Source organism: Coenobita brevimanus, chromosome 17, assembly GCF_032717465.1.
Source record: "Coenobita brevimanus isolate Jiangsu-jjx chromosome 17, ASM3271746v2, whole genome shotgun sequence".
Classification (NCBI taxonomy): domain Eukaryota; kingdom Metazoa; phylum Arthropoda; class Malacostraca; order Decapoda; family Coenobitidae; genus Coenobita; species Coenobita brevimanus.
Genome location: NC_136970.1, coordinates 26,949,770 through 26,974,674, shown reverse-complemented (window position 1 = coordinate 26,974,674; position 24,905 = coordinate 26,949,770). Strand labels below are relative to the sequence as shown.

General features: G+C 41.2%; 1 protein-coding gene across 1 annotated transcript in view; it reads left to right on the top strand.

Annotated features, from left to right (window-relative positions):
• Positions 1–16,790, top strand: part of LOC145391138 (uncharacterized) — a 99,920-nt gene extending 83,130 nt beyond the window's left edge. The window contains exons 9-13 of the mRNA XM_080265819.1: positions 2,003–2,233; positions 2,818–2,980; positions 4,824–4,917; positions 14,491–14,605; positions 16,261–16,790. Of these exons, the coding sequence (XP_080121945.1) occupies positions 2,003–2,233; positions 2,818–2,980; positions 4,824–4,917; positions 14,491–14,605; positions 16,261–16,383 (726 nt within the window). The 3' untranslated portion in view covers positions 16,384–16,790. The remainder of the gene's footprint in view (positions 1–2,002; positions 2,234–2,817; positions 2,981–4,823; positions 4,918–14,490; positions 14,606–16,260) is intronic.
• The last annotated feature ends 8,115 nt before the right edge of the window (positions 16,791–24,905 follow it).

Here is a 24,905-nt window from a genome sequence, read left to right as displayed (position 1 = left end):
CCCTGCCAAAACAACTTATAATAACAATCCCTCCCAGCAATCATTCTGGCAGATCCTCCCCAATACTGGACTTCCTGCATACATCCCACATCCACCCACCTCCTGCTCAGGTCTCAGCCACTTCGTCTGCATTACCTCTCAATCTTCCCACATTCCACCACGTCACTCTGATCCCCCTGGCTGATTTAGTGTCCTCAGGCTTGCTTGTATGCAGTAATATCAGAGTGAATAGTAATGTTGTACTCACCATTGTAAACGTCATTACTACCTGCAGCACAGTATAGCAGCAGCAGAAACTTGCAGCATGAATTGCCATTCATTTAAATTAATTTGCAAATGAAAATAACAATTGTAAAGTCAGAAGTAGTCAAAACCATGAATTTTAAGGGCGTACTGTCAAAGAAAAAGAGAGGTAAATATGCAAAGGAAGTGCAGAGTAGGATAGCACAGAGAAGGAAGGTCGCTGGTGCTATGAAGGCCTTTTATACAAAGTAAAGGTTTGATTATGGAGCCTGTGAGAGACCTCGTAAAGGTAATTAGAGCATACATTAATGAATGGTGTGAGACTTTGGTGTGGCGGAAGAGTGAAAAGTCAGGAGTGAGAACAGTGGCAGTCGGATTTGGATTGTGTAAGGTGCATAAGAAAAGAAATAATATACGAAAGATTTGGAGTAAGGAAGGTTGTTAATAATAGGGCTGATGAGAATTGGCTACATTAGTAAGATTATATGGAGTGACTGGAGATAGGGTGGTGAAACAGGTTTTACAAAAGTAAAACAAAATGTTGGTGGTTTTTGTCATAACCATGTGTTTTTTTTGTATTGTCATCAATGGTGATGCAAAAAGTTAAAATGAGAGATTGAAAACTCTCTTTATGATAGTGGTGTATGATGTAGGACAGAGATGTACACAGTTTAGCAATGTTGTTTATATATATATATATATATATGGAGCCTCTGTGTTACAGTGGTAAAGTGTGCATTTTCGTACACTGAAGAACGAGGGTTTGCGCCCCACCAGGGTAATAAACTTTGGGAGCGTTCTTCTGGCCACGTGCTGCTTGGCGGACATCAGGGATGCTATGGTTGAACCAGTGTCGCATACTATAAAGTATGCTTGCACCCAGTTGGCTTGTGAGGCCGATTACACTTGGTTCACAGACTACACACACATCCAAAGCCACTCCAGCACAACAATTACACTCACAAGCACTTCTCACCCTACATACAATCTCAACTAGACAACCTAAGCCACTTGGTAGAGTTACATTGGCTGTATTGTCCCTACTTTGGTAGGGATAGGCCGGTCCTGCAGTGGACGCTCAAATGGCTGATGACAGTGATGATGACAATATATATATATATATATATATATTTTTTGAGGATTGTGATGATTGGTGTCTGCAATCACTACTTATTTTAACATTCAGTCCTTCATTACCTTTGTGTAATGATGGAGCATAAGGCTGGGTTACAGTTGACAGCTATAACCGTTTGGCTGTGGTGAGTATCTCTGAACTGAGAAAAAGCATCAGCCCTAAGCTGAAATAACGTATGAATTTTTTGTCACAGCCAAAGTGTTTAATGTAATAGACTTCATTTTGGAGGTGCAAGGTTTCTCTCAAGCATAGTCCAGTTGTCTGCTATTACTTTGGGAGTGCTGGGTTTCTCTTCAGCACAGTAAAACGGTTGTTAGCTGAAATATAACACAAAGTAGACAGTTTGCAGCGAAATGGTATAGGATTGGTGAAAAGTGTACTTCATTCATGGCATTGCATACAGTAATGTAAAATCAACTAAGTGCCTGTGAGTTAGGGTGTCCCAAGTGGAAATGGCCCAAAAGGGTTCACATCCAAGGGTATTTGAGTTTATTGTTTATTTCATGCTGCTGAGGGACAAGTGACTGGTCATCCTAATGTTTAGAGTAAGTAGTCTAATCTCAAGTCTTTACACTTCTAATGAAGCTGTGCAGTGATGATGGCTAAATCACACCTGTGCCACAGATGCGTGAAGCAGCAGAGGAGGACCGGCAGCTGAATGCTAGACGACTCCCAGCCACCAAGAAGATTGCCATGCTGGAACTGGCCATGAGCCAGATAAACAAACACAATCTAATCGAGGGCTTCCTGGATGCCAATGTTCTCTCTGCCCTCACCGACTGGCTCGCACCCATGGCTGACCGATCACTCCCCGCTGCCAAGATTAGGGAGGCTGTTATTAAGTGGTTACTGCAGGTAGGATGGTTGTAACTTATTTATGACTGAGAGTGAGGTATAGGATGATGATGATGATGATTATGAGGACAATTAATAACTGGGATGGTAATTTTGTCCTTTGAATTTTGTTTGCATCCATCAGTCTGTTTGTCCAGCCAGGTATCTATCTGTCTGTCTCTCAACTATATATGTTAATTCATCCATCCAGCTGTCTCAATCTGTATATCTAACATTTATGTCTTTATATCAGTTGGTAGTTATTCTATTTCTTTGCATTTGAGTTTTTTTTTTTAAATCCTGCTGATAATATTGATTAATGGCAAATAGGATGATGGTGATAAACAAGAGGAGGACTTTATTAAGATTTGACAGAATCAGTGTGACAGGCCAAATGGTTTGCTGGTACCCAGGGATCACCTATATAACTAAATGAATGCTGTGTGGTTTAGTGAGCTAAGATGGTGTAATCAGATGTGACCCATAAGGGTTTTTGTTTGAGGTCATCACTTCATCAGTCTCACTCCTTAACATCTCGTATCCCATCAAAATCTGCTCATCACATTACTATCCCATCCCTCATTTATATCTTTCCACCCCCACAGCTGCCTCCACTATCACAAGACATGCTGAAGACATCAGGCATTGGGAAGGCAATCATGTACCTCTATAAACACCCTAAGGAACTCAAGGTTAACAAGGAGCGGTGTGGTCGTCTCATCTCCATGTGGTCACGTCCAATATTCAATGTCTCAGATGATTTCAAGTGTAAGGATTTGCTTTATCTTATTTTAGCTGGGTGCTGTCTTAATCATTAAAGCTCATGGGTGTCATTTATGCTTTATTCTTGCCATTCACAGGTGATTGCAATCAGCTTGGGAGAGAATGAATTTTTTTTTAATTTGGGAGGGGGGGGTGGTGATAGGTATAGACTTTACCAGCTTCTCAAGTATGAATTGTCTTTCATCAATCATTCTACAGCCAGATGCCTTGATCCAGGAGGGAATGGCTACAGACCAACTGCTTCCATTTCTTCATTTCCCCTGCCATTAGGGTTCTGACCCTTTCTTCAGTTGACTAAAATTGTTAAGGGTTAGGAAGAATAAAAGAAGACTTGATCTCTGTGAAAAGATTATTTGCCCACTTTAGATGCACCATGTTGATGGTTTTCCTGCTCTGTGCTCTCTTTCTGTTGTTTCTGAATCCTACCCACGTGATTGTAGTTCCTGTGTTTTTGCCTGTTAAATCAACCAGTTAGGTCAGTCCTGCAGTCTGAATACTGACAGTCTTCATCAGTTAAAAAAAAAAAAAAAAAAAAAAAGTGAAAGTGGCAGTAATTAAACCCTTTAATCATCCATCACAGTACCTCTCTCCAAGCCATAGCATTTTGAAAAGAGAAAGGCTTTTAGCTGTCTCTTAAAGGATTCAGCAGAAGAGAGTTGTCTCATGGATAATAGCAATCTACTATATAATGTAGGGGCTGTATACACAAAAGAACGATCAGAGAAAGATGACTGGTGAATGGCTCCAGCCTCGTCAAGATGCAAGGAATCATCTTCAGTACATAATGTCACACTTGGGTGTGTCAGTGGGAATTTTAACTTCAGCAAGATACTTCAATTCATCAAACTTAAAGGCCTTGAGTGGAATAAGACACAGTTTTAACTCAGTTCTAGCCTTTACTGGTAACCATTGCAGTTCAGTTAGGAACGGGGTAGTTGAGGTTCTTGGGGGAGACCATAAATAAGCCTTGCTGCCCTGTTCAACGCAGACTGAACTTTTGTTAGTATATTATTTGGAAGACCAGTCCACAGTGAGTTACAATAATCAACATGAGACAAGACCACTGCATGGACCAGTGTTAAGAGGCAACGTCTGTTCAGAAATTTTCTTACAGAGTACAGATTTCTTAAATGCAAGTTACACCCTCTGACAGCTTGATTAATATGTACTTTGTAATTTATCTTTGAATTAAAATAAACACGCAGATTTTGAACAGGACTGACTGGATGAAGCTGTGACACACCAGTGTTCAAAGTCAGGGCATTATCAGCATGGTCACCCCTTCTGGTTCCTCAGATGGTGATGATCTCAGTTTTACCGTCATTCAGCTTAAGTTTTCTCCTTGCCATCCAAATCTTATACTAGCCATTAGAGATTCAAGCACAGTCTTGGTATCATTAATATCTGACATCTTAACATAGGGCTGAGTGTCATCAGCATAAGAATGACAGGATACATCGTGAGGATCAAGTAAAGACAAGAAACTACTTGCGTAGATTGTAAATAGAACTGATCCTTGAGGGACTGAACAGAAGTACCATAATGAATATGAATTCCTTAAAGTGCAGTTGACTGAAGGGGACGGAGATTGAGAGGCTGACTAGAAGACTGTGTGTGAGCGAGGTGGAGTTGGGGAGGGGCAGACTGACAGTGAGATGGAAGGATGGAGTAAAGAGATATACAAGAGGAAGAGCAACCTAATGGCAGAGGACAGGGTGACATAGAGGTGATTCCTTGTGTCCACCCCATATGGAATTAAAGTGTCTGACTTAGATACATAGATTTGTTTATATATATATATATATATATATTTTTTTTTTTTTTTCAGCCTTGTCTCGTGAGGAGCGCTTGGAGAGAGACTTGGAGATGCATCAAAATTCTGGCGTTTTGAAGAAAGACGAACAACAGTTTGATGAATCAGAGTATGTGCCTTGTTACTTGTTCTGTAGTCAATATCAGTAGTATTAACACCATCAGGCCCTTATAAGTTGCTCTCACCTGAATAACAATGACTGGCATTAACTGAAATAAAAGTACTAGAGTTGTGACTGTGAGAAGGCTATTGGTGACAGTATTAACACTTAGGGTCCTGTAGTTCACCTGGCTGAATAAAATCACCTGGTGTTTACTGGAACAAAATATTAGTTATCTTAACCATGAGAAGGTGAATACCTTATATATTCAGTTGCAGAAGTAATGGAGAGTGGGGTGGCATTGGTAATGAATGGTGATGGATGGAATATCTCAAATTTGTTGAATACTGATGATACAGTGTTACTGCAAATACCAGACAAAAGCTTGGTAGACTAGTGCAGAGTTTTACTGATGTCTGTGAGCATTGTGCCTCGAGAGTAAATGTAGAAAAGAATAATGTGATGATTATTGAATAAGAAGGTCACTTTCAGTGTGATGTTACAGTGAGTGGAGAGAGACTGGAATTGGTGAGATAGTTCAAATACCTGGGTACAGTGATAGAAAAGAGAGGAAAATGTGCAAAAGAAGTGGAGAGTAGAGTGATACACGGAAGGAAAGTGCTGGTGCTGTGAGGGCCTTGATGAGAAAAAGAGGCATGAGTGTTGCAGCTGAGCGAGGCTTACATGAAGGAGTGTTAGTGTCAACTTTAACATATGGATGTGAGACGATGGTGTGGCACGAAAATAGAAAGTCAGAAGTAAGAGCAGTGGAGATGAGACTGCTGAGGAATGTGTTTGGGGTACAGAGAGTGGATAGGATACGGAATAATGTAATTCATGAAACATGAGGAGTAAGGAAGTATGTGGACACCAGAATCGAAGAGAGTGTACTGAGATGGTTTGGTCATGTCGAGAGAATGGATGACAATAGAGTGCGAAAAAGGTATATCGGAGCAAATTTGAAGGAAGGAGGAGGCGAGGTAGGCCAAGAAGAAGGTGGAGGGATATGGTGGATGAATGTGTGAGGAAGAGAGGTATGGAAGTTGGTGAGTCTGAGGGACTGACAAGAGTCCAAGCTGGGTGGATGAATTTTGTATGGAGAAGCGCATAACCGGGGATTTGGCATCCCCTTTTAACATGACAGCTTTCGGACTGGCTCTGTCAGATTGGTATATGTAAAGCTACTGAATGGGGTGATTCCCCCCCCCCCCTCTCTGTTGGAGCCAGGATTTCGAGGGCTTGAATGGTGAGTGAATGGAAGGGTAGCCTGTTGAATTGGGCAAACTTTGGCTGTCAGGACAATGCTACTTCTCACCCTATCCTATGGTGGGAAAGGAGGTCCAGATGACGTTGATGATACTCTCAGATGCATGTGCCCATTCCATCTCTCCACTTTCCAAAGCTTTCAATCACCACCCTTTCATTCCCTGCTGCCAACACGAAGTCATCGGCATAGTATCTCCCACGGGAGTCCATTTCTGAAGTCATGTGAGACACCTGCAAGCATCATGACAAACAGCATCCATGGAAAGCTCATTACTCAAATCTCCATTCACTCTCACCTGGGTGTGAACACCCACATAAATAGCCATAACCACTGTAAGCAGCCATTCAGAAATACAGTAGTAATTGAAAATTAAGGAGTTCTTCACACCTTTATTCTCTGTTTTAATAATACTGTACAGCCTCAAGTGATGATTTGCCATATGTTTGAGAGTACATGTATTTGGTAATACTGAATCACTCAGCTTTAGCAGGTGGTCTTTAATATATTCCATGGATGTGTTCCAAACCACTGTAAGTTTTTGCATTTAATTTTTTTTTAGTAAACTGGGGAGAACTGACAAATAAGTTTCACTGGTATCAGGGATACTTTAGCAGTTTTTCTGCAATGTACTGTGGAGTTATAGCATGAAGAATAAGAAAAAAAAATGACTAGTTCATTCTGGTAATTTTGAGTTTCAGGCAGTGGTAGGTGGGGCGCTCACCATCCACTCACTCGATGTAGAGCTGCTCTCATGTGACTGTCCTTCTCTCTCTTCCATCTTTCCTTCCTTCCTCTTCTGTCATTCCTTCCTTCCTTTTCTGTCTTTCCTTCATTATTTCCTCTTCCTTCTCTCTTTGGGTGACCTACACTGAGTAACAAGCCAAATGGTTTCCTGTACATCAGGAAACCATTTACTGTGGTGGGTGGTAACCATATAACCAAATTATGGCACCTGGTGGTTTAGTGGGTAATTAGCCCATGGAGAACGACCATGCTTCCGTAGGTACCGGGCGCCAAGCGACGATTTGGCTGAAATTTCGAGTATTACAGAATTGAATGAAACACACATCATCGTCTTGGACATGTTCGTGCACATCCAGCAATATATATATATATATATATTAATGACCACATAAAGTCACGTGGTGATGAGATAAAATGGCCAGAAGATGAACAGCTGGTGGCACGAGCAACCCACCCACCACCTACGGTGATTGAGGTAGGTTATTGTCCTGGAAAAACAGCCTATATTTACCATGGCCTTGGCAAAGATCACGTGATTACTGTATCACAAACTCTCTCTCTCTCTCTCTCTCTCTCTCTCTCTCTCTCTCCGGAGGGAGGGAATGGAGAATAAGAGAGAGAGGAGGGAGAGAATGGAGAATAAGAGAGAGAGGAGGGAGGGAATGGAGAATAAGAGAGAGGGGGGAGGGAATAGAGAATAAGAGAGAGAGGAAGGAGGGAATGGAGAATAGGAGAGAGAAGAGGGAGGGAATGGAGAATAGGAGAGAGAAGAGGGAGGGAATGGAGAATAAGAAAGAGAAGGGAGGGAATGGAGAATAAGAGACAGAGGAGGGAGGGAATGGAGAATAAGAGAGAGAGGAGGGAGGGAATGGAGAATAAGAGAGAGAAGGGGGAGAGAATGGAGAATAAGAGAGAGGAGGGAGGGAATAAAGAATAAGAGAGGAGGGAGGGAATGGAAAATAAGAGAGAGAAGAGTGACGAAGTTTATGCCTTATCTCCTGACCCAAGGGGACGCTCCTTTGCCATTCCCGTATTTATTCTCTCTCTCCCTCTCTCTCTCTCTCTCGTTCTTACCTACTTGTATCTTTACAGGATGTGTGTGTGTGTGCAGATCCCATTTCTCTCTCTCTCTTTCTCTCTTGCGTGTGTGTGTGTGTGTGTGTGTGTGTGTGTGTGTGTGTGTGTGTGTGTATAGATCCCCTAGCGCCTGGTGCAGGGTTGGTGGCGTCACAGGTGGAAAATTAGTGCGTGCTTCAAGGTGTCCGTGCGCGCTTGTATTCTGAGCGTATATAGGGCAGTGCATGGGTGGTATCGAGAGTTGCCACCTGCCCCTATTTCCCATACAAATTTCAGCCACCTACTCCTAGTGGCGCGGTTTTGGTATGCCTTTGAAGATCGCTCTCATTTGAGGCCTATCGCGTTTGACTCTGGTAAGTCCCAAATGAGGCCTGTCGCTCTCAGTGGATTAAGGCATTCCACTCACATTGGGCCGGTACAGATGTACATCCAAGGGGTGGCTGGGGCTTATTGCTCACGTAATGCCACTCAGGGATGAGTGATACTGGTCACTCTCATCTTAAATGTCAGGACCAACTTACCTAGCCCCAGGCTCCTACACTTCTCATGGGGCAACACGAGATTAGATGATGATGAGTAAATTTAGATTCGTGCCACATGAGGTCATTGTAAAAAGTTACATAATCCTTTCATTCAGAGGACATATTGTTTATTCTGCTACAGCCAAATAATTTTACTGTTTAGGAGGTACTTTTTAAACTTGGGTTAGATTTAAGCTTTCATAAACCACTTCATTATTAGGTGTTGTTTATTAAAAGTATCCAGTGAGAGCAAAAATAGGAAATACAGTGATATGCCATTACGGATTGAAATAAACATAATGGTATGGTATTTAAAAATTGTTTGACCTACGTTGTGGAATGTAGAACTTATATTTGTGTGGCAGCAAAAGATTTGACTGACAACAAAACCAGATCAATGAAGTACATGACAACCTCTTCACTCATATGACATCTTTTTCCTGTTATTCTTGCTGTCATTAGATGATTTTGTTCATCACAAGAGAAATCTTGCAGTGAAAGGGCTAATGAAGGTCATGAGAAACCCTTCCAGTTCAGTACGTTTCTCTGATGATAAATTAATTGTCTGAAGGAAGCAATAATGAAGTATATAGTACATCTGAGTGAATTGGTTAACTTTGTTGATAGATTGGTTCTGTTCCCCAGCTGCTGCAGGAACAAGGTCATAATTTGAAGCATATTATTGTAGATAAGTTTGTTTGTGTAGTGTGTAAGACCTGAGTGATGAGCATGTGGATGTTTGACTCTTTTCACTGAGGCATTATGATCAAGGCTGTATCTTGGATCTGTGTTCAAGGGAGGATATTGGGAGGGTGAAGGTTGATATGGTACTAAATCTTTCTCAAGAAAATTAGGTTTGCTTTATAAAATCATTTAACCCCTAAACCCCGGGGTTGTTTTTGCCTGACTTGCGTGTCTCGCGGGCATATTTGTCAAAAATCAGTTATTAGTCCTAGAATATTATAATTACATATGCATATGGCACATACCTTCAGCTTTCTCGTGGGATGTTTGTTGAGCCTTCGTCGAGTACCACAGGACTTGTGGAAACCTCTGAAGTTGGGTAACAAAGTTTCCACTTTACACTTCCCAACAACCCGTAATATGATTACCACAGCCCGATATTATCACTAGAAACAATATTCTATGATTCTCAAATAGTTTGGAATCCATACTCCAAAAAAAAGACACTGTGAAATCAACGAAAATTACGAGCGCGTATGACCTTCCCACTTGTGATCATTTGCCGCTGGTGTTCTGTCATTTATTATTCATAAAAACACTCACAGTTTATATTTCTATTACTATATAACATATATATCTACAGTCTTTATCCAAAGTTTCCTTCAGTAATAGTACTTTATTGTCAAGAATACTCCCCCAGTATCCCTGCTTATCATAAAAGACAACTAAAAGGGTTGGCGGAGGGTTAGTGCCCCTCCCCGGAAAACAGCTAACTAAAAAAGTAAACAATAAGCCTCGGACAAGGACTGACCAAACGTTGACGACCAAGGACCGGACAAAGGACATGGTTATCGGAACGTGGAATGTAAGGGGAGCGAATGATGAGGTGAAAGAGAGAGAGATTGTCCAGGTGCTTGAGGGTGCGAAAGTGGATGTATGTGGAATAACTGAAACAAAATGGAGAGGAGAAAGTGTGAGAGAATGGGAGTATGGATGGGGTATATGTGCAGGAGTAGGTGAGAATGAGAGGGCAAAGGAAGGAGTATGTATAGTTGTGAGTAAAAGATGGAAGAGGAGCATAAGACAGTATGGATCAGTTGGGTCAAGGATTATGTGGGTAAAGTTGAAAGTTGGAATACAAATGTGGGCGATTTTGTGTGTGTGTATGCGCCAACGCAAGATTGTGCTAGAAGAGTGAGAGAAGAGTTCTGGACAAATGTAGAAGTGTGCATGGAATAGTTTGGAAGGAATGAGAGAGTGTTTTTGATTGGTGATATGAATGGTAAAGTTGGGAATGTGAAGGTGGGTGGAATAGTTGGTGAGTGGGGTGTGCCTGCTGAGATAGAAGAGAATGGGAGTGCGTTAGTGGACATTTGTGCTGGGAGGTGGTTGGTGATAGCCAATACCCTCTTCAGGCATAAATTGATCCACAGGTATACATGGCGAGTGATGAGAAGGGTGGGTGGTGAACTGAATGAAAGGAAGGCAATGATTGATTATGTGTGTGTGGATGAAAGGATGCGAAGATGTGTAATGGATGCAAGAGTTTATAGAGGTTGGGGGAGTGGACTTTCTGACAACTACTTGGTGGTGGCCAGAATTAGAATTCAAGTAAGATGGAGGAATAGAAGAAGGGAAAGACGAGAGGAAGGAGTAGTTGCAAGGAGAGTGGAAAGGTTACAAGAGGATGAGAAAAAGGCAGAGTATAAGAGTGAAGTGGAGGAACGATTGGGCAAAAATGAATTGGAGCAGATGGGAGACGTGGAAGGTGTGTGTAGGATATTTACAGAAGAAATATGTGCAGCATGTGATGTGGTGTGTGGAAGGAAGAGAAGACGGAGGGAGGTGCAAGGAACAGCGTGGTGGACTGAAGAGGTGAAACAGGCTGTGGCACAAAAGAAGAAAGCATACAATGAATGGATGAGAAATAGAGGCGTGGAAGAAGTTGAGAGGCGGAAGAGAGAGTTATATGTAGAAAGAAAGAGAGAGGTGAAAAGATTAGTAAGAGAGAGTAAGAAGAGAGTGGATGAGGAATTTGGAAGGAATTTGAGTGTAAAGTGGAGGGACTGTAAGAAAATGTTCTGGAAAGAGGTGAAAAGAGTAAGACAGGGTGGAAGTGAAGTTAGTAGGGGAGTGAAAGATAAAAATGGTTAATTACTAGTGGAGAAGGGAGAAGAAGTGAGCAGATGGAGAGAACACTTTAAGGAATTGTTGAACATAGAGGATGGAAGTAATGCGAGTATAAGTGGCTGGGGAATGGCTGGAAGAAGGAGGGAGGTGAGAAGACAGGAAGAAATCAGTAGGATAGAAGTTGTGGAAGCAATGAAGAAAGTTAAATCGGGGAAAGCCCCAGGAATTGATGGAGTGTGTGGTGAAATGCTGAAGCATGGGGGAGAGATAGTAGTAGAATGGATGTGGAAGATGTGCAGATTGGCCTGGGAGGAAGGTAGAGTCCCGGAGGATTGGAAGTCAGGTATAATTATTCCCTTGTACAAAGGAAAAGGGGTAAAAGAAGTGTGTGGTAAACATAGGGGCATATGTCTTCTTAGTATAATAGGAAAAGTGCATGGTAGGATACTTATTGACAGAGTTAGAGAAAGAACAGAGAAATTAGTTGGAGAAGAACAGGGTGGCTTTAGGAAGGGAAGAGGTTGTGTAGATCAGATATTCATTCATAGATCTTTAGTGGAAAAGTTTCTAGAGAAGGGAAAGAAGTTGTATGTGGCTTTTATGGATTTGGAGAAAGCATATGACAGGGTGGATAGACAAGGATTGTGGAAAGCGTTAAGAATGTATGGAGTAGATGGGAAGTTGTTGAATGCTGTGAAGAGAATGTACGATGGTGCGAAGGCTGCAGTGCGTGTGGATGGTGAACTAAGTGAATTTTTCTCTTTGAAAGTTGGGTTGAAACAGGGATGTGTCATGTCTCCATGGTTGCTCAATCTGTACATGGATGGGGAAATAAAAGAGGTACAAGGTAGGGTAGTGGATGTTGGAGTGGCCCTGGTGAGAGAGGATAGTGTTTGGAAAGTCCCTGTACTGTTGTTTGCAGATGATACTGTGTTGTTGAGTGAAGACGAAGGGGAGCTGCAAGGCTTGGTGGATGAGTTTGGGAGAGTATGTAAGAAACGGAATCTAAAGGTGAATGTAGGGAAGAGTAAAGTGATGGTCTTTGAGAGAGGTGAAGTCAGTGAATGTACAGCGAGGTTGGATGGTGAGGAATTGGGAAATGTGCGTACGTTTAAGTACTTGGGTAGTGTGATGAGTAAGGATGGAGGTTTGGAGGGTGAAGTGCTTGAAAGGGTACAGCAGGGAAGAAAGGTTGCTGGTTCTTTGAAAGCAGTGATAAGAAACAGGGAAGTGAGCATGGAAGTGAAAAAGTTGCTACATGACAGTATTGTGATACCAACTCTAACGTATGGAAGTGAAGCTTGGACGTTGTTGGAAGGACACAAGTCAAGAGTGAGAGCAGTGGATATGAGTTATTTTAGAGGAGCCTGTGGAGTCACATGGAGAGGCAGGCTGACGAATGAGGATATAAAGGAGCGTTGTGGTGTGGATGTGGATGCGATAGGAAGCGTTATGAGGAACACACTGAGGTGGTTTGGCCATGTGGAGAGGATGGAGGATGAAAGACTGACGAAGAGAGTGTATGTTAGTGAGGTGGAAGGGGGAAGAGGGAGGGGGAGGCCGAGGATGAGATGGAGGGATGGGGTGGAGAGGTATATGAGAGAGGGGGGTGTGAGTTGGGAGCAGGGCAGTGAAATGGCGGGGGAGAGGGCTACTTGGAGGTGATTTGTTTGTGGCCACCCCAAACGGGATTGAGGCGTCTGGCAATAGATAGATAGATAGATAGATGTAGCGTTCACTTTCTCATCCTGTATACTAGCGTTGAGAGTGAATCTGTCACTTTCATAACTCATAGTATTCATACATGCTAGAGTGAAACTTTCACTTTCATTACTCCTAGTATATATACTCGTATTCTTATATTACTACTCATTTCCATTTACATTTACATTCTTTATTGTATTTACATTATTTACATTTCTATTTTATTTACACTGTGTTATGCAGTCACTTGCAGTAACTTATAAAACTATTTTCCATTGTTCACTTATATTTACATTCATTGCTGTCACTTGCTGTTTACACATTATTTACACATTATTTACATTTCCACTTGCACTGTTTTACTCACCAGATTGATTGTAGTCACTGTCTATCATTTTCATTGACAAATTAGCCAGTTCACGTTCTACAGCAGTCACTTAGCTCTTTACCTCTTTCCACACGAGGTTTAGTAGGGGGTAGAGGTCACAGGGCCCTTTGCATGGGGCTAAAAAGCTGCGGAATTGGGCAGGCGCAAATCCGACGTTCTCTCACCTTGAAAGACGACAGTAAACTGAATACAGTGTGGTGGCCTGCCTACGAGGAAGTGCAATGCTGCCAATGTCAGCAGGGTGAAAGCTTCTAATATATATGCTATGAAATGATTGGCAGGAAATCTAGACAATACATAATAAATTAGGTAGTTCGAGGTGAATGTAAATATCACTTAGGCTTCTCCCTTCCTTTCTTATATATATTTTTATTACGAGAATAGTTTATACGGCATATTTCAAGGGGAAATAAACAGCGAAAATTAGCGAACGAGTGCACGTGAGGTGTTGTCAGGTGATAATTAGCCAATTCCAGGTGTATGGCACTATCACTTACCTTATTTCTTTCTTGTATATATTATTTGGTATAAGAATAGGGCATAGGGCTTATTTCAATGGATGAAATCAGTGGAAAATTCCAGGGATGATTTACTTAGCATAGCACGGCCGGGCAGGCAAGAGGAGAGGGTAATGGAGGGGAGGTAGGGAGGGGAGTCAAGAACGGGGAGAAATGGCTAAATTGTCAACAGTGGATGGGAGTACAGATGAGATTAGGAGTGCTGACTAGTGTTGAACATTGGCAGTACTGATAGATGATACAAGCCACCACTTGAAAGCCCAGGCAAATTCAAAATAACACAGAATCACAAAAGTGATGCCCTGCGTATGATCCCATGCTCCCAAGCGTCACGAAAGTGATGCCTCGCGGTTAAGGGGTTGGAGGAGGGTTCTTGATTAGTAATTATAATTGTTATTGCATCCTATTTTGGAGGAGGGAGGTATTCATGCCCATCATCTTTCCCCTTATATACACTGACTCCTGTGATAGCTCTCCAATATACTTGATCCTTTACCCCTTCCCTGGTTTTATTGTGATTGTGGCTTATACTACTACACATGCTTGCAGTAAACCACTGCGTCCTGGTGACCCTGGCTGGTGCTACCGTGCGAGAGTTCCCAGACCATCTGTCAAGGATTATGTCAACAGGCCAAAGTGGAAGTCAGAAGTTGACCTTAGTAGAGTGAGTACAGATAGCAGTTCTCTCATATATATTTGCATGGGTGTTCAGTGTCATAATTTTAAGTGTCTACACGTAGGTATGAATTTATTGTACCCCATTAAATCCGTCTGTCTAATTACTGTATATTCATGTAATATTGACGTTTTGGTAATTTAGATAAGTAGATATTTATTCATGTGAAGCAGGGAAGTATTGAATATGAATTTATCATTTCAAGATGCATGTATGTCAAGTTTAAATTTGTAGTGTTGAAAGTTTTGTCAGGTTTGTCTGACTGATGACTATTGCATATGCATTTTGTAATGATAGAGGAATGGAAGAGGAAGGTATTGCTTGGATTCAGCAAGGTAAAGATAAAGAACAAATGTCAGGGAGTATTTATTTTTAAATGATTGAATAGCTGGCACAGGTATTGTGAAAGGTGTTATGTGTTTTGATGAACTAAGGAAAATGGTGATGGACAGAGACTATTAAAGGACATATTGTATGTGTGAAAAGAGTCATGGATGAGTAGTGTAAGGATATGTTTGGTGTATAGAGACAGGACAAAATGTTGAAAGAAGCATTATAATTGAGTTTGAACATGTGGAGAGGATGCTTGGAGTGTTGATGACATGACAGTTGAGTGGGGTTGGTGCAGAAGTTTCTTCTTGTATGCAAGGTGAAATATGGAGGGAAATGGAAGAATGTGGGTGAAAGGATTAATTAGATTAAAAGAATAAAGTGGAAAGGCATAGAATCAGACCATTGGCAGATGAATTTGAAGTTAACTAATAAGTAATGGAAGAAGTAGGATCTGTAAGTGGGGAACAGTTGGAGTTTATGAATTTTGGGTAATTTGGTAGTGAAATCAGAAACTTTGTGTGATGCTGAAGAAAAGTGATAGAGTGAGCAATCCTGTGAAGACAGTGTAGCCTGGAAGCAATTCTATCATTTTCATTCTCTTCAGATGGTTCCTGGGAATAAGCACAATGTCATAGATGAGAGGAGCACCATAATGATGGCAATGATTGTAAAAGAGAGTTAGGGCTGATTTCATAGTTTCTGCTGATTTCTCCATTGGGTACTAATGCCTACTCTTGTCTAAAGTTTGACTTTTATGTTAATTTTCTTAACAGCTGATGGTGGTAGTTGTTTTAGTATTGGAACTATACTGGGAAGCTGACTGATTTGAAATTTACCCAATTGGTATGCATCATTGTGCAGTGGGTACACGGTACAGTGTTGTTGGTGGAAGTTGCATAAATGAACAGGATTACCAGTTATCAGCTGAAGTGGCCAAGTAACTAATATATGAAATTGTGTTGGAAATTGTAGTTGTATCTGTGCTTCACACTGATGATATCCAGTGTTCAGGTGTGGTTAACTGTACATTAAAATACAAAAGTCTGTCCACTTCTCCTGTCTTTATTATTGCTAGAGTCATAAAGTATGAATGTAACATGGGGCCAGAGGTGTATATTTTCATCGATATGAGGATGATAATGTTCATCTTTGTCCTCTACATCTCATTTAAGCATATATCACTCCAGTGGAGTAAGGCAGAAGCTGACAGACTTTTGTGTTTGGCTGTGCAATTGACTGAAACCAGCTCATAATTTTTTAATATTGCCTTTTTTTTCTCTTCCCCCCCCCCCCACCCACCCACCCTACAGTCTACCAAGAAAGAAATGTCAAGGTTAGAGAAGCAGATGCGAGCTTTCCAGGAGAAGAAGCGGCTGTCCAAGGCTCGGCGGGCTGTTCCTATTAGTATTGAGGGCAGAAACATGGCACTTTAATGTTGGTACCTGCCAGGTCTGTCTCTCACATTTATATTATATTGTATAGAACACCTCTTAAGTTAGATAGGCCACTCACTGCAAGAAGTCTCCCCTAAGCTGAATAATGTAATTTTTGGTAGCAAGAACATACTGAAAAAAGATACTGGGAAGGTTAATGGAGCTGTTTCTAGCCCTTTTAGAGCAATAGGCTATTTTAGTCTGAATTATCATTAAACAGCAAAAGTAGCTGAAAAGAAAGATATCTTCATACAGATAGAGTTCAGCCTGGTAGTGAGGTGGAGAGGATGGCAATTTCACTCCTATATTATAACCTTGTAAATGAATACTTATAATATTTGCATGGAGTTTTATAGGCCCCTATTTTCCTCTGTCATTATTTTCATTTCATTAACCGTAGATGGGAGTTTATTATATGGGATAAAAACACACCCACACTCATTTGATTTAGTCTGCAAGTATAGTATATTATAACAGCATTTTCAGTAATTTAAAAAAAAAAGGTCTGTATCATAATTATGTTGCTCTAGGTAGTCTGTGATTTTGAGAGAGGTTTTAAAAATGCACAGTATATACATAATAATACTAAATGTATGTAGGGTTGTTATCATTATTTTTTTTTCATTAGTGGATGAAGTGAGCTCAGCAATTCACCCATTCAGAGTCTTGAGATTATTGTGCAGGTGTTACTTAAAATTTTGTTTGCACAAATGTTTTATTAATAAACTGGCTACTGAACAGACAGTTTGATGCAGCTTCAGGAGATCTGAGGGGTTAATGACAGTTTTGAAAAGTTTCTCCTAAACTGAATACTGTCATCTGGCGGTAGCAGAAAAAGGATATACTGTATCATTGTGAAGTGATTTAGACATAACAGCCATGTATTTTCTGCATTTTATCTATTGTGGATCCATCATACCAGAGTGCATGTTACAGAATAGAGTACTGTACCATGGACATTATTTTACTGAGGACAGGGTATTTATATGCTGTAGTTATGCATGGATCAGTAGAACACAGAGCTTATATTGAAGAGCTTTCTCCCCATGTCAGATGTGTGTTGGCTGGCCATCACAATACTGTACATACACATAGTAATTAGGAGGCCTCGCATAATCATTTTTACGTACAGTAGGGCCTTGCAACAAGCGATCTTAAGAGACTGATGAAACTTCGTTAGTCATGAAACCACTAGTTTGGAGGCAAACTTTATATAGCGAAAAATAAAAACAGACTGGAACATTTAGAAAGTTTCACTATTTTTCCATTTTTGTCTACCTTTATCCACTAAATAGTCACATTATTATATACTTACTATAATTAATAGGACAAAGCAACAAAAAGTCACCATTAAATGCTCAGAATGTAGTTTATTGAAAGAAAAAGTTGGGAGCTGGGAGTAAGCGCCACCACCACCATCACCACCTTCCTCTCCACCATTGCCACCCTCTCGAGCACCAGCCTTTCTCCGTACCTCCTGTAGTATCTCATCACTTTCAAACCCTTCTTAGTTGTTAGGTTCAATGGGGCTGAGTGGAGCAACATCATCTGGTCCTTCATCTTCATTGATTGTGTTGATAACTTGTCTCACAGCTTCATGTTCCTCATTTTCTCTGCGAAAATAGTGAAAACCAGCCACAGAAGCCATGAGGCTAGCGAAAACAGTGAAAAATGGGGGTAGCTAGGTATAAAAATAGGGCAAGTTCGCACTAGCGTAGCGATGGGTAGAACAAAAGTGAATCAAAACACATAATATGACTTGCCCGCTAGGTGCGGCTCACTCGCTATTTTGCCATGGAGTTGCTAGTTTCGAGGTATTTGTCGCTAGTTTTGAAGCTGAAGACAGTTTCTCTCCTATCGCTTGACTTGAAATTGCTAGTCAAAAAAACGTTAAGTTGCAAGGCCCTACTGTATATTAATACATACCGTATTTTCGGGCATATTAGGTGCACGAGCATATAAGGCGCACCCTAATTTTGGCAGGCCTAATCTGGGAAAAATAAAAAAAATACACCTAACCCCAGACCCCCTGGCTGAATGTCTCAAACTTTCGGCACTTGGCCCATTTACATATCACTACATAACCATTCATGTGCTGATTATTAAACTTTTCATGTACAGGAATCATGAAAATTTAGACCAACACCCTTTGGTAAGCTACCACGTAGGCTAAGTTACAGGACTTAACACTACCAAATATCACCACTGACCTCCACCATCACCAGTATTGGCCATCATTAATAACTCTAACCATTATCAACCAACAACACTAAAATTATCACTTATCACCATTAATATTATCAATCTCCACACTTCTTCTGATAAATTACCAATATGCTGGGAATTGAACCAGGGACTCTCAGGTGAGAGCCTGGCAGCATACCACTACACCACGACCAGGTAAAAGTTAACTCATGTTGTCACAATCTTGTAACCAACGTCCCTCCACCCCCACTGTGGGCATCAAGAGGATGAGACTTGCCGTAAGTGCTTGGGATAGATTAAAAGCATCTACTTGCCCAAGTGCCAGGGGGTTAACTCATCCTCTTGATGCCCACAGTGGGGGCGGAGGGACGTTGGTTACAAGATTGTGACAACGTGAGTTAACTTTTACCTGGTCGTGGTGTAGTGGTATGCTGCCTGGCTCTCACCTGAGAGTCCCTGGTTCGATTCCCAGCATATTGGTAATTTATCAGATGATTTTTCCTGTGTACAGTACAGGTTTCTCTCTTCAATCTCCACACTGCATCACTGTGATCATTTGTAAACAAACATTGCCTTGCAAGTTGTGCAGAGTTGCCAAATCTGTCTTAGCAAACATTGCTAGATTGGTATTCAAAAACCACTAAAAGTCACTTAGTACATAAAAACTCCAGAAAATTGCTAGAAAAAGTACTAAAATTTCTATAATATTGCCAAAACTGCATAAAATCTCAAGAATACTGGTAGATTTTTAGTAGCTAGATGTGGAATATTGCCACTAAATAGAAGTGAATCTCTAGATCTAGCAAGAGAAATGCTAAATTGGCAATACTGTCCTCTGATGTAAACAAACAACAGTACACCTGTTGTGGACACAGGTTTGCCTGTTATGTACTTAGTAACTATATTTGTAATTTAATACTATAATTACATGTGTCTAATTATATTTATAATTTATAATATTTTGATGCTAATCATTCTAAAGAAATTTGGGAAACACTTGTAAGGAAGGTGTTTGAAGTTCGTTTACGGTACCGGTAACCCTACCCAAAGCCTGACCTTGAGCATATAAAGCGCAGGGTGATTTTCTGGGACAGTTTTTTGGAACAAAAGCGCTCCTTTTATGCCTAAAAATACGGGTATGTACTTCATCTAATCCTGTGTTGCCCCCTGTGGAGCGTAGGAGCCCGGGGCTAGGCAGGTCGGTCCTGATATTTAAGTTGAGAGTGACCAGCCTCACTCATCCCTGAATGGCATTACATGAGCAATAAACCCCAATCACCACTTGCATATAATCCAACAAAGGCTCAGTCAGATTGGAGCACCCTAATTACTTACTAAACCAGTAGGTGCCATAAGTTGGTTATATGGTTACCACCTAGTGTAGTCAGTGATTTCCTGGTGTACAGGTTTGTCACTTAATGTAGAGTCACCCGTAGACAGAAGGAAGAGGAAAGAATGAAGGAAAGAAAGACAGAAGAGGAAGGAAGGAAGAGAAGAAAGCGCAGTCACCTGAGAGCAGCACTACATCGAGTGAGCGGATGGTGAGCACCCCCACCTACCACCAACATATATTTATACATATTGATACTCTCCCCTTCAAGAGTGGGGAGTTTCCTTCAGTTACTTGTAAGTTATTTGACATTATCAGGAAGAACTGAAAGTATTGCAGCTTTTGAGGGATTACCATTGCTACATATATTGATACCCTGTGTTTATGCATAGATTATGGTATGTTCATTCTGCAAACTACTTGCATATACTGACTACTGCTACAACCATTGATACCTCTCTTACCATTACCTGAACATATATAGAGACCATGACATAAACATTACCAAGTTTATCTTCCTGAGTACATTGCTAGGCACACAGATGAATGCAATTAACCCTTAAACTTACCAATGACGACCTGGGTCGTCGTGCATTTGTCAACCTCTGACGTCAGTATGACGACTTTGCCTGTCATCCGATGTAAGCTCTAAAGAAATATTTAGGGAGTCGTCATTTTTGTTGGATGACGGGCAAAAGTGGGTGGAGCTAAGCCTGCCACAGCTGGTGTGTGCGTGCTCACTTGGTTTGCTTGGCTCAGTGTGGTGTGAGGTTCCTCACAGGTAGGATGTACACCTCTTGACTTCCCGCCAAACACTTATGCTCCTTTCTCTCACGTATATATGTGGCGTTATTATTTAAGAAAATACAACAAATGATGCATTATTGGAAAGGGAATTTATTCTGCTACGTATTGAAGCAAAAAATATTATTACTTCTTGAATAGTTTTTTTGGGGTGAATATATTTTTAAAGGACAGCGTTATGAGGAACACACTGAGGTGGTTTGGCCATGTGGAGAGGATGGAGGGTGAAAGACTGACGAAGAGAGTGTATGTGAGTGAGGTGGAGGGGGGAAGAGGGAGGGGGAGGCCGAGGATGAGATGGAGGGATGGGGTGTAGAGGTATATGAGAGAGGGGGGTGTGAGTTGGGAGCAGGGCAGTGAAATGGCAGGGGACAGGGCAACTTGGAGGTGATTTGTTTGTGGCCACCCCAAACGGGATTGAGGCGTCTGGCAATAGATAGATAGATAGTAACTCTTTAGCATGTCAGCTAACTTCTACTCACTTTTTTTGCATTTTATTTTGTATATATTGTCTTTTTGAACAATGTACGACAGAGCAAAAGTCTTCATCTTCAAAGTGAGACCAAAGTGGCCTTTCTATGATGAATAGTAACTTTCCTATGAGCGTTAGAAGTAAAATATCTCTACGCGACTGTTCTGAAAGCTCTCGAGCAAGAGTTACGGGCCACAGCCAGAATTTACGCTCACTCCTTTACGGAATAGGGTTAATAGTGTCCTTTCTGAAAACTTCCATGTTTACAGCCACAGGTTTTATACTATATAGTGCTTGCATTCTCCAGGACAGTTAGTGATTGGTGTGAGTTCTAGTAAAAACAGTGGATGTACATTAATGGGAAGAATGGTAACAGTCCTGTATTATCCCATTTGTGATGTTGGGGCTCGAGGCTAGGACGCAGTAGGCTGGTCATCTGTCTAACCCTGTCAGAGTAATGACTGACTATTTATATTCATGTGACTACTAGATTATTTTATGCAATTAGGAGAGACTTTTTGAACTGGAATGGTTAGATTCTTGCTTCAATTTTCCCTTTCACTATATGAGGGTTCACCTAAACTGACTGAAATCAACTTGTGATAGCAAGATTCATCGTTAAACAAAAAAAAAAAAAAAAAGTTTAACTGTAGTGGACTCTGATAACCTAGCCTTTGGCCTTTACACCATGGAAATGATAATAGAAGATTGACTTACTGGTATTCCTAATATGGGAGAGTTGTCTGTCTTTGCTTTGTATTTCCACCTCTACCAAGTGAATTTTGGGGCAAAAAGTAACTGGCAACTCCTCTGGTGTTGGCGGGAGGTGGTGAAACACTCAGCACGTCAGTGCTTGCCCAGAAGCGAGAGTGGGAGTATATGTTCCTGTTGCTCCGAGCTTGCACCTCCCTCTTTTTTCGTATACATTACTGTCTGCCCTGTCATTTTCCTAGAGTTGAGTTGTTATGCCTGGAAAGTACTGCTCAAGGGATGAGAGGGTCCGTATCATTGCATGAGGCAGGATAATGTCCCTAGCAACACGATTTGTGAATGTATTGGACGCGCGAAGTTGACGGGCATGAAGATTCTTGCTGCAGCTCGCGGCCTGCCCCCTGATGCACAAGCATGGCGGTGGAAAGAATAGGATGACTTCCAGAGGTACAGATACACTTATGAAGAGGGAAGTAATCAAGAATCCTTGACTGACAGCAGCAGAATTGAAGAGAATGCGTCCCCACCTGTTACAAGACGTCTCAATTCGAACTATCCAACACCATTTGCAGAAGGAGCTGGGTTTGCCAAGCCGCACCACAGCTTAGAAACCACTTCTCACTGACCGCACAAAGAAGCAGTGCATTCAGTTTGCCAAAAAGTATGCACACTGGACATCGGATGAGTGGAGAGAAGTTATGTTTTCCGATGAAATCACATTTCAAGTGTTTCAGGTGCGTTCTGCCAAGGTTCGTCGCCCTGCCTACCGTAGTCGATATGACCCTGCTTACACAGTGCCGACTGTTTAGCACCCACAGTCAGTAATGGTATGGGGGTGTTTCTCATGAAATGGGAAGGGGAAGCCTCTAATTTTCTTCCCAAGAACTTGATGATGAATGGTGGCTGGTACATTCAAGTTCTGAAAGATCATTTGTTAAACTTTTTTGCTATTCATGGGTGCAACTTTTTCATGCACAATTCAGCTTCATGTCACAAGTCAAGAAAGGTGACAAAATACGCTTCAGGATAATCGGATTGAGGTCCTTGACTGGCCTGGCAACAGCCCGGATCTAAATCCGATAGAAAACTGCTGGGCAAAGATGGGGAAAATCATAGCAGAGAAGAAGACACCCAATCTGGACAACCTCAAGACTGAACTGACAAATGTTTGGTGCAAAGAAATGTCCTTAGATTACTTTAGAGATTTAAGTGATTCCATGCCAGAATGCATCCAACTGGTCCTGAAAAACAAGGGAAACATGATTTCTTATTAATGAATGGCATTTCATGAACAAACGTTGTGATATACTATGATTTCAGTGTTTTTAATACCTTGTGGGGGAGGTCCTAAGTCAGTTTGCAGTAGCTGTATATTACCCATTGCAGCAAAAAGGCATTAGTATTGGAATAATTAACATACAAAGGATGTTATGGTGAAATATGAAAATTTGCCAAGGAAGAGGTGCTATGAAATCTGTGCCATTGAGAATAGGGTTAACTCTCAGGCTCCTTTAGTTTGCTCTCCATTGAATAAAATCATTTGGTATTAGCTGGAGTAGAGTACTGGAACTGTCCTGACTATGAAAAGTTACTGGTGACTCTATTAGTTCTTGGGCTGCAATGTCTTACTTAGTTGAATGAATTACTTTTGCATTAACTGGACCAACCAAAACGTTAGAGTAGCCATGATCGTGGGAGGTTTACCTACCATTCATTTTTTACCAGCCATTGATCCCCACACATCACAGTGGGCTGTTGCTATTTACTGTTACTGTTATCGCTCAGTAATTAGGGAATTAGATGTCACAGTTTTGTTTCAATTCAGTGATCGTAAAAATTTTCATTTTACTGTATCATTTTTGAGCATATTTACATCATAGCATACAGTAGGACCTTCCGTTTTCCAGCTTTCCAGTATGAGCACCCCATTAATTCAGGCTTGCATGCCCCAGAATTATGCTTGGTGTTCTCCTCATTCTTCCTTCATGTTTACATTTAAATTATCATCTTTTTAAAGCCTCATTCTCCATATTAAATAACAGGAGAGTTATTGTTGATCATAGTCATTGTGGCCTTTTCAATCTACACGAGTGGAATATGTTTAACTTTAAGCTCAATGGTGGTCCTAAGACATCTGTTGCCAGAGGCAAATGTGGTGATGTTGTCTCCCCCTCCCCTTGAATTTTAATGTAGTTTAGGCATGGAGGATATGCAGACCTTTTGTGGAAGTTACTTCTGTTCATGTTCCAGGTAATGGATATTTGATTTACAGGAATTTACTTGAATATTAAAAGGGGTTGGCAAATCCCTGATTATGAACTTCTTCTCACAACAGTCATCTAGCTAGCTTGATCTCTTGTCAAACCCCTAGCCTCTCCGACTTCCAGACCTCTCTTCCTCACGCACATCCACCATATCCCCCCACCTTTTCCTTGGCCTACCTCGCCTCCTTCCTTCTTCAAATTCACTTAGATGTACCTTTTTCACCACTCAGTTGTTATCCATTCTTTCTATATGACCATACCATCTCAGTACAGTCTCTTCGATTCTGGTGTCCAAAGTCTTCCTCGCTCTGCATCTTTCACAAATCACATTATTTCTTATCCCATTGGATATGTTTATGTGAAGCTACAAGATGTGAAAGTTTTTGGCGTATCAGATAGAGCCAGGATTCCAAGGGCTTGAATGATAAGCGAATGGAAGCAAGGCTCATTGGATTGGGCAAACTTTGCCTGTCTGGATGTTGCTACTCCTCACTCTGCCCTTGGGTGGGAAAGGAGGTCTGGGTGATGATGATGATGATTATACTTGAATGTTTTTATATTTGGTGGAATTTGGCACCTCTTAGGTGATGTCACCCTAGCCAGTCACTTAGTTCGCCTAGTGGTAAGACTGACCCTGTTTGAGCTTATATTATTGTTATTATAAACTCACTTGTATTATAACTTAGATTTATATATTCTGATGAGATGGAGATGGAGGCCGAGGATGGGGTGGAGA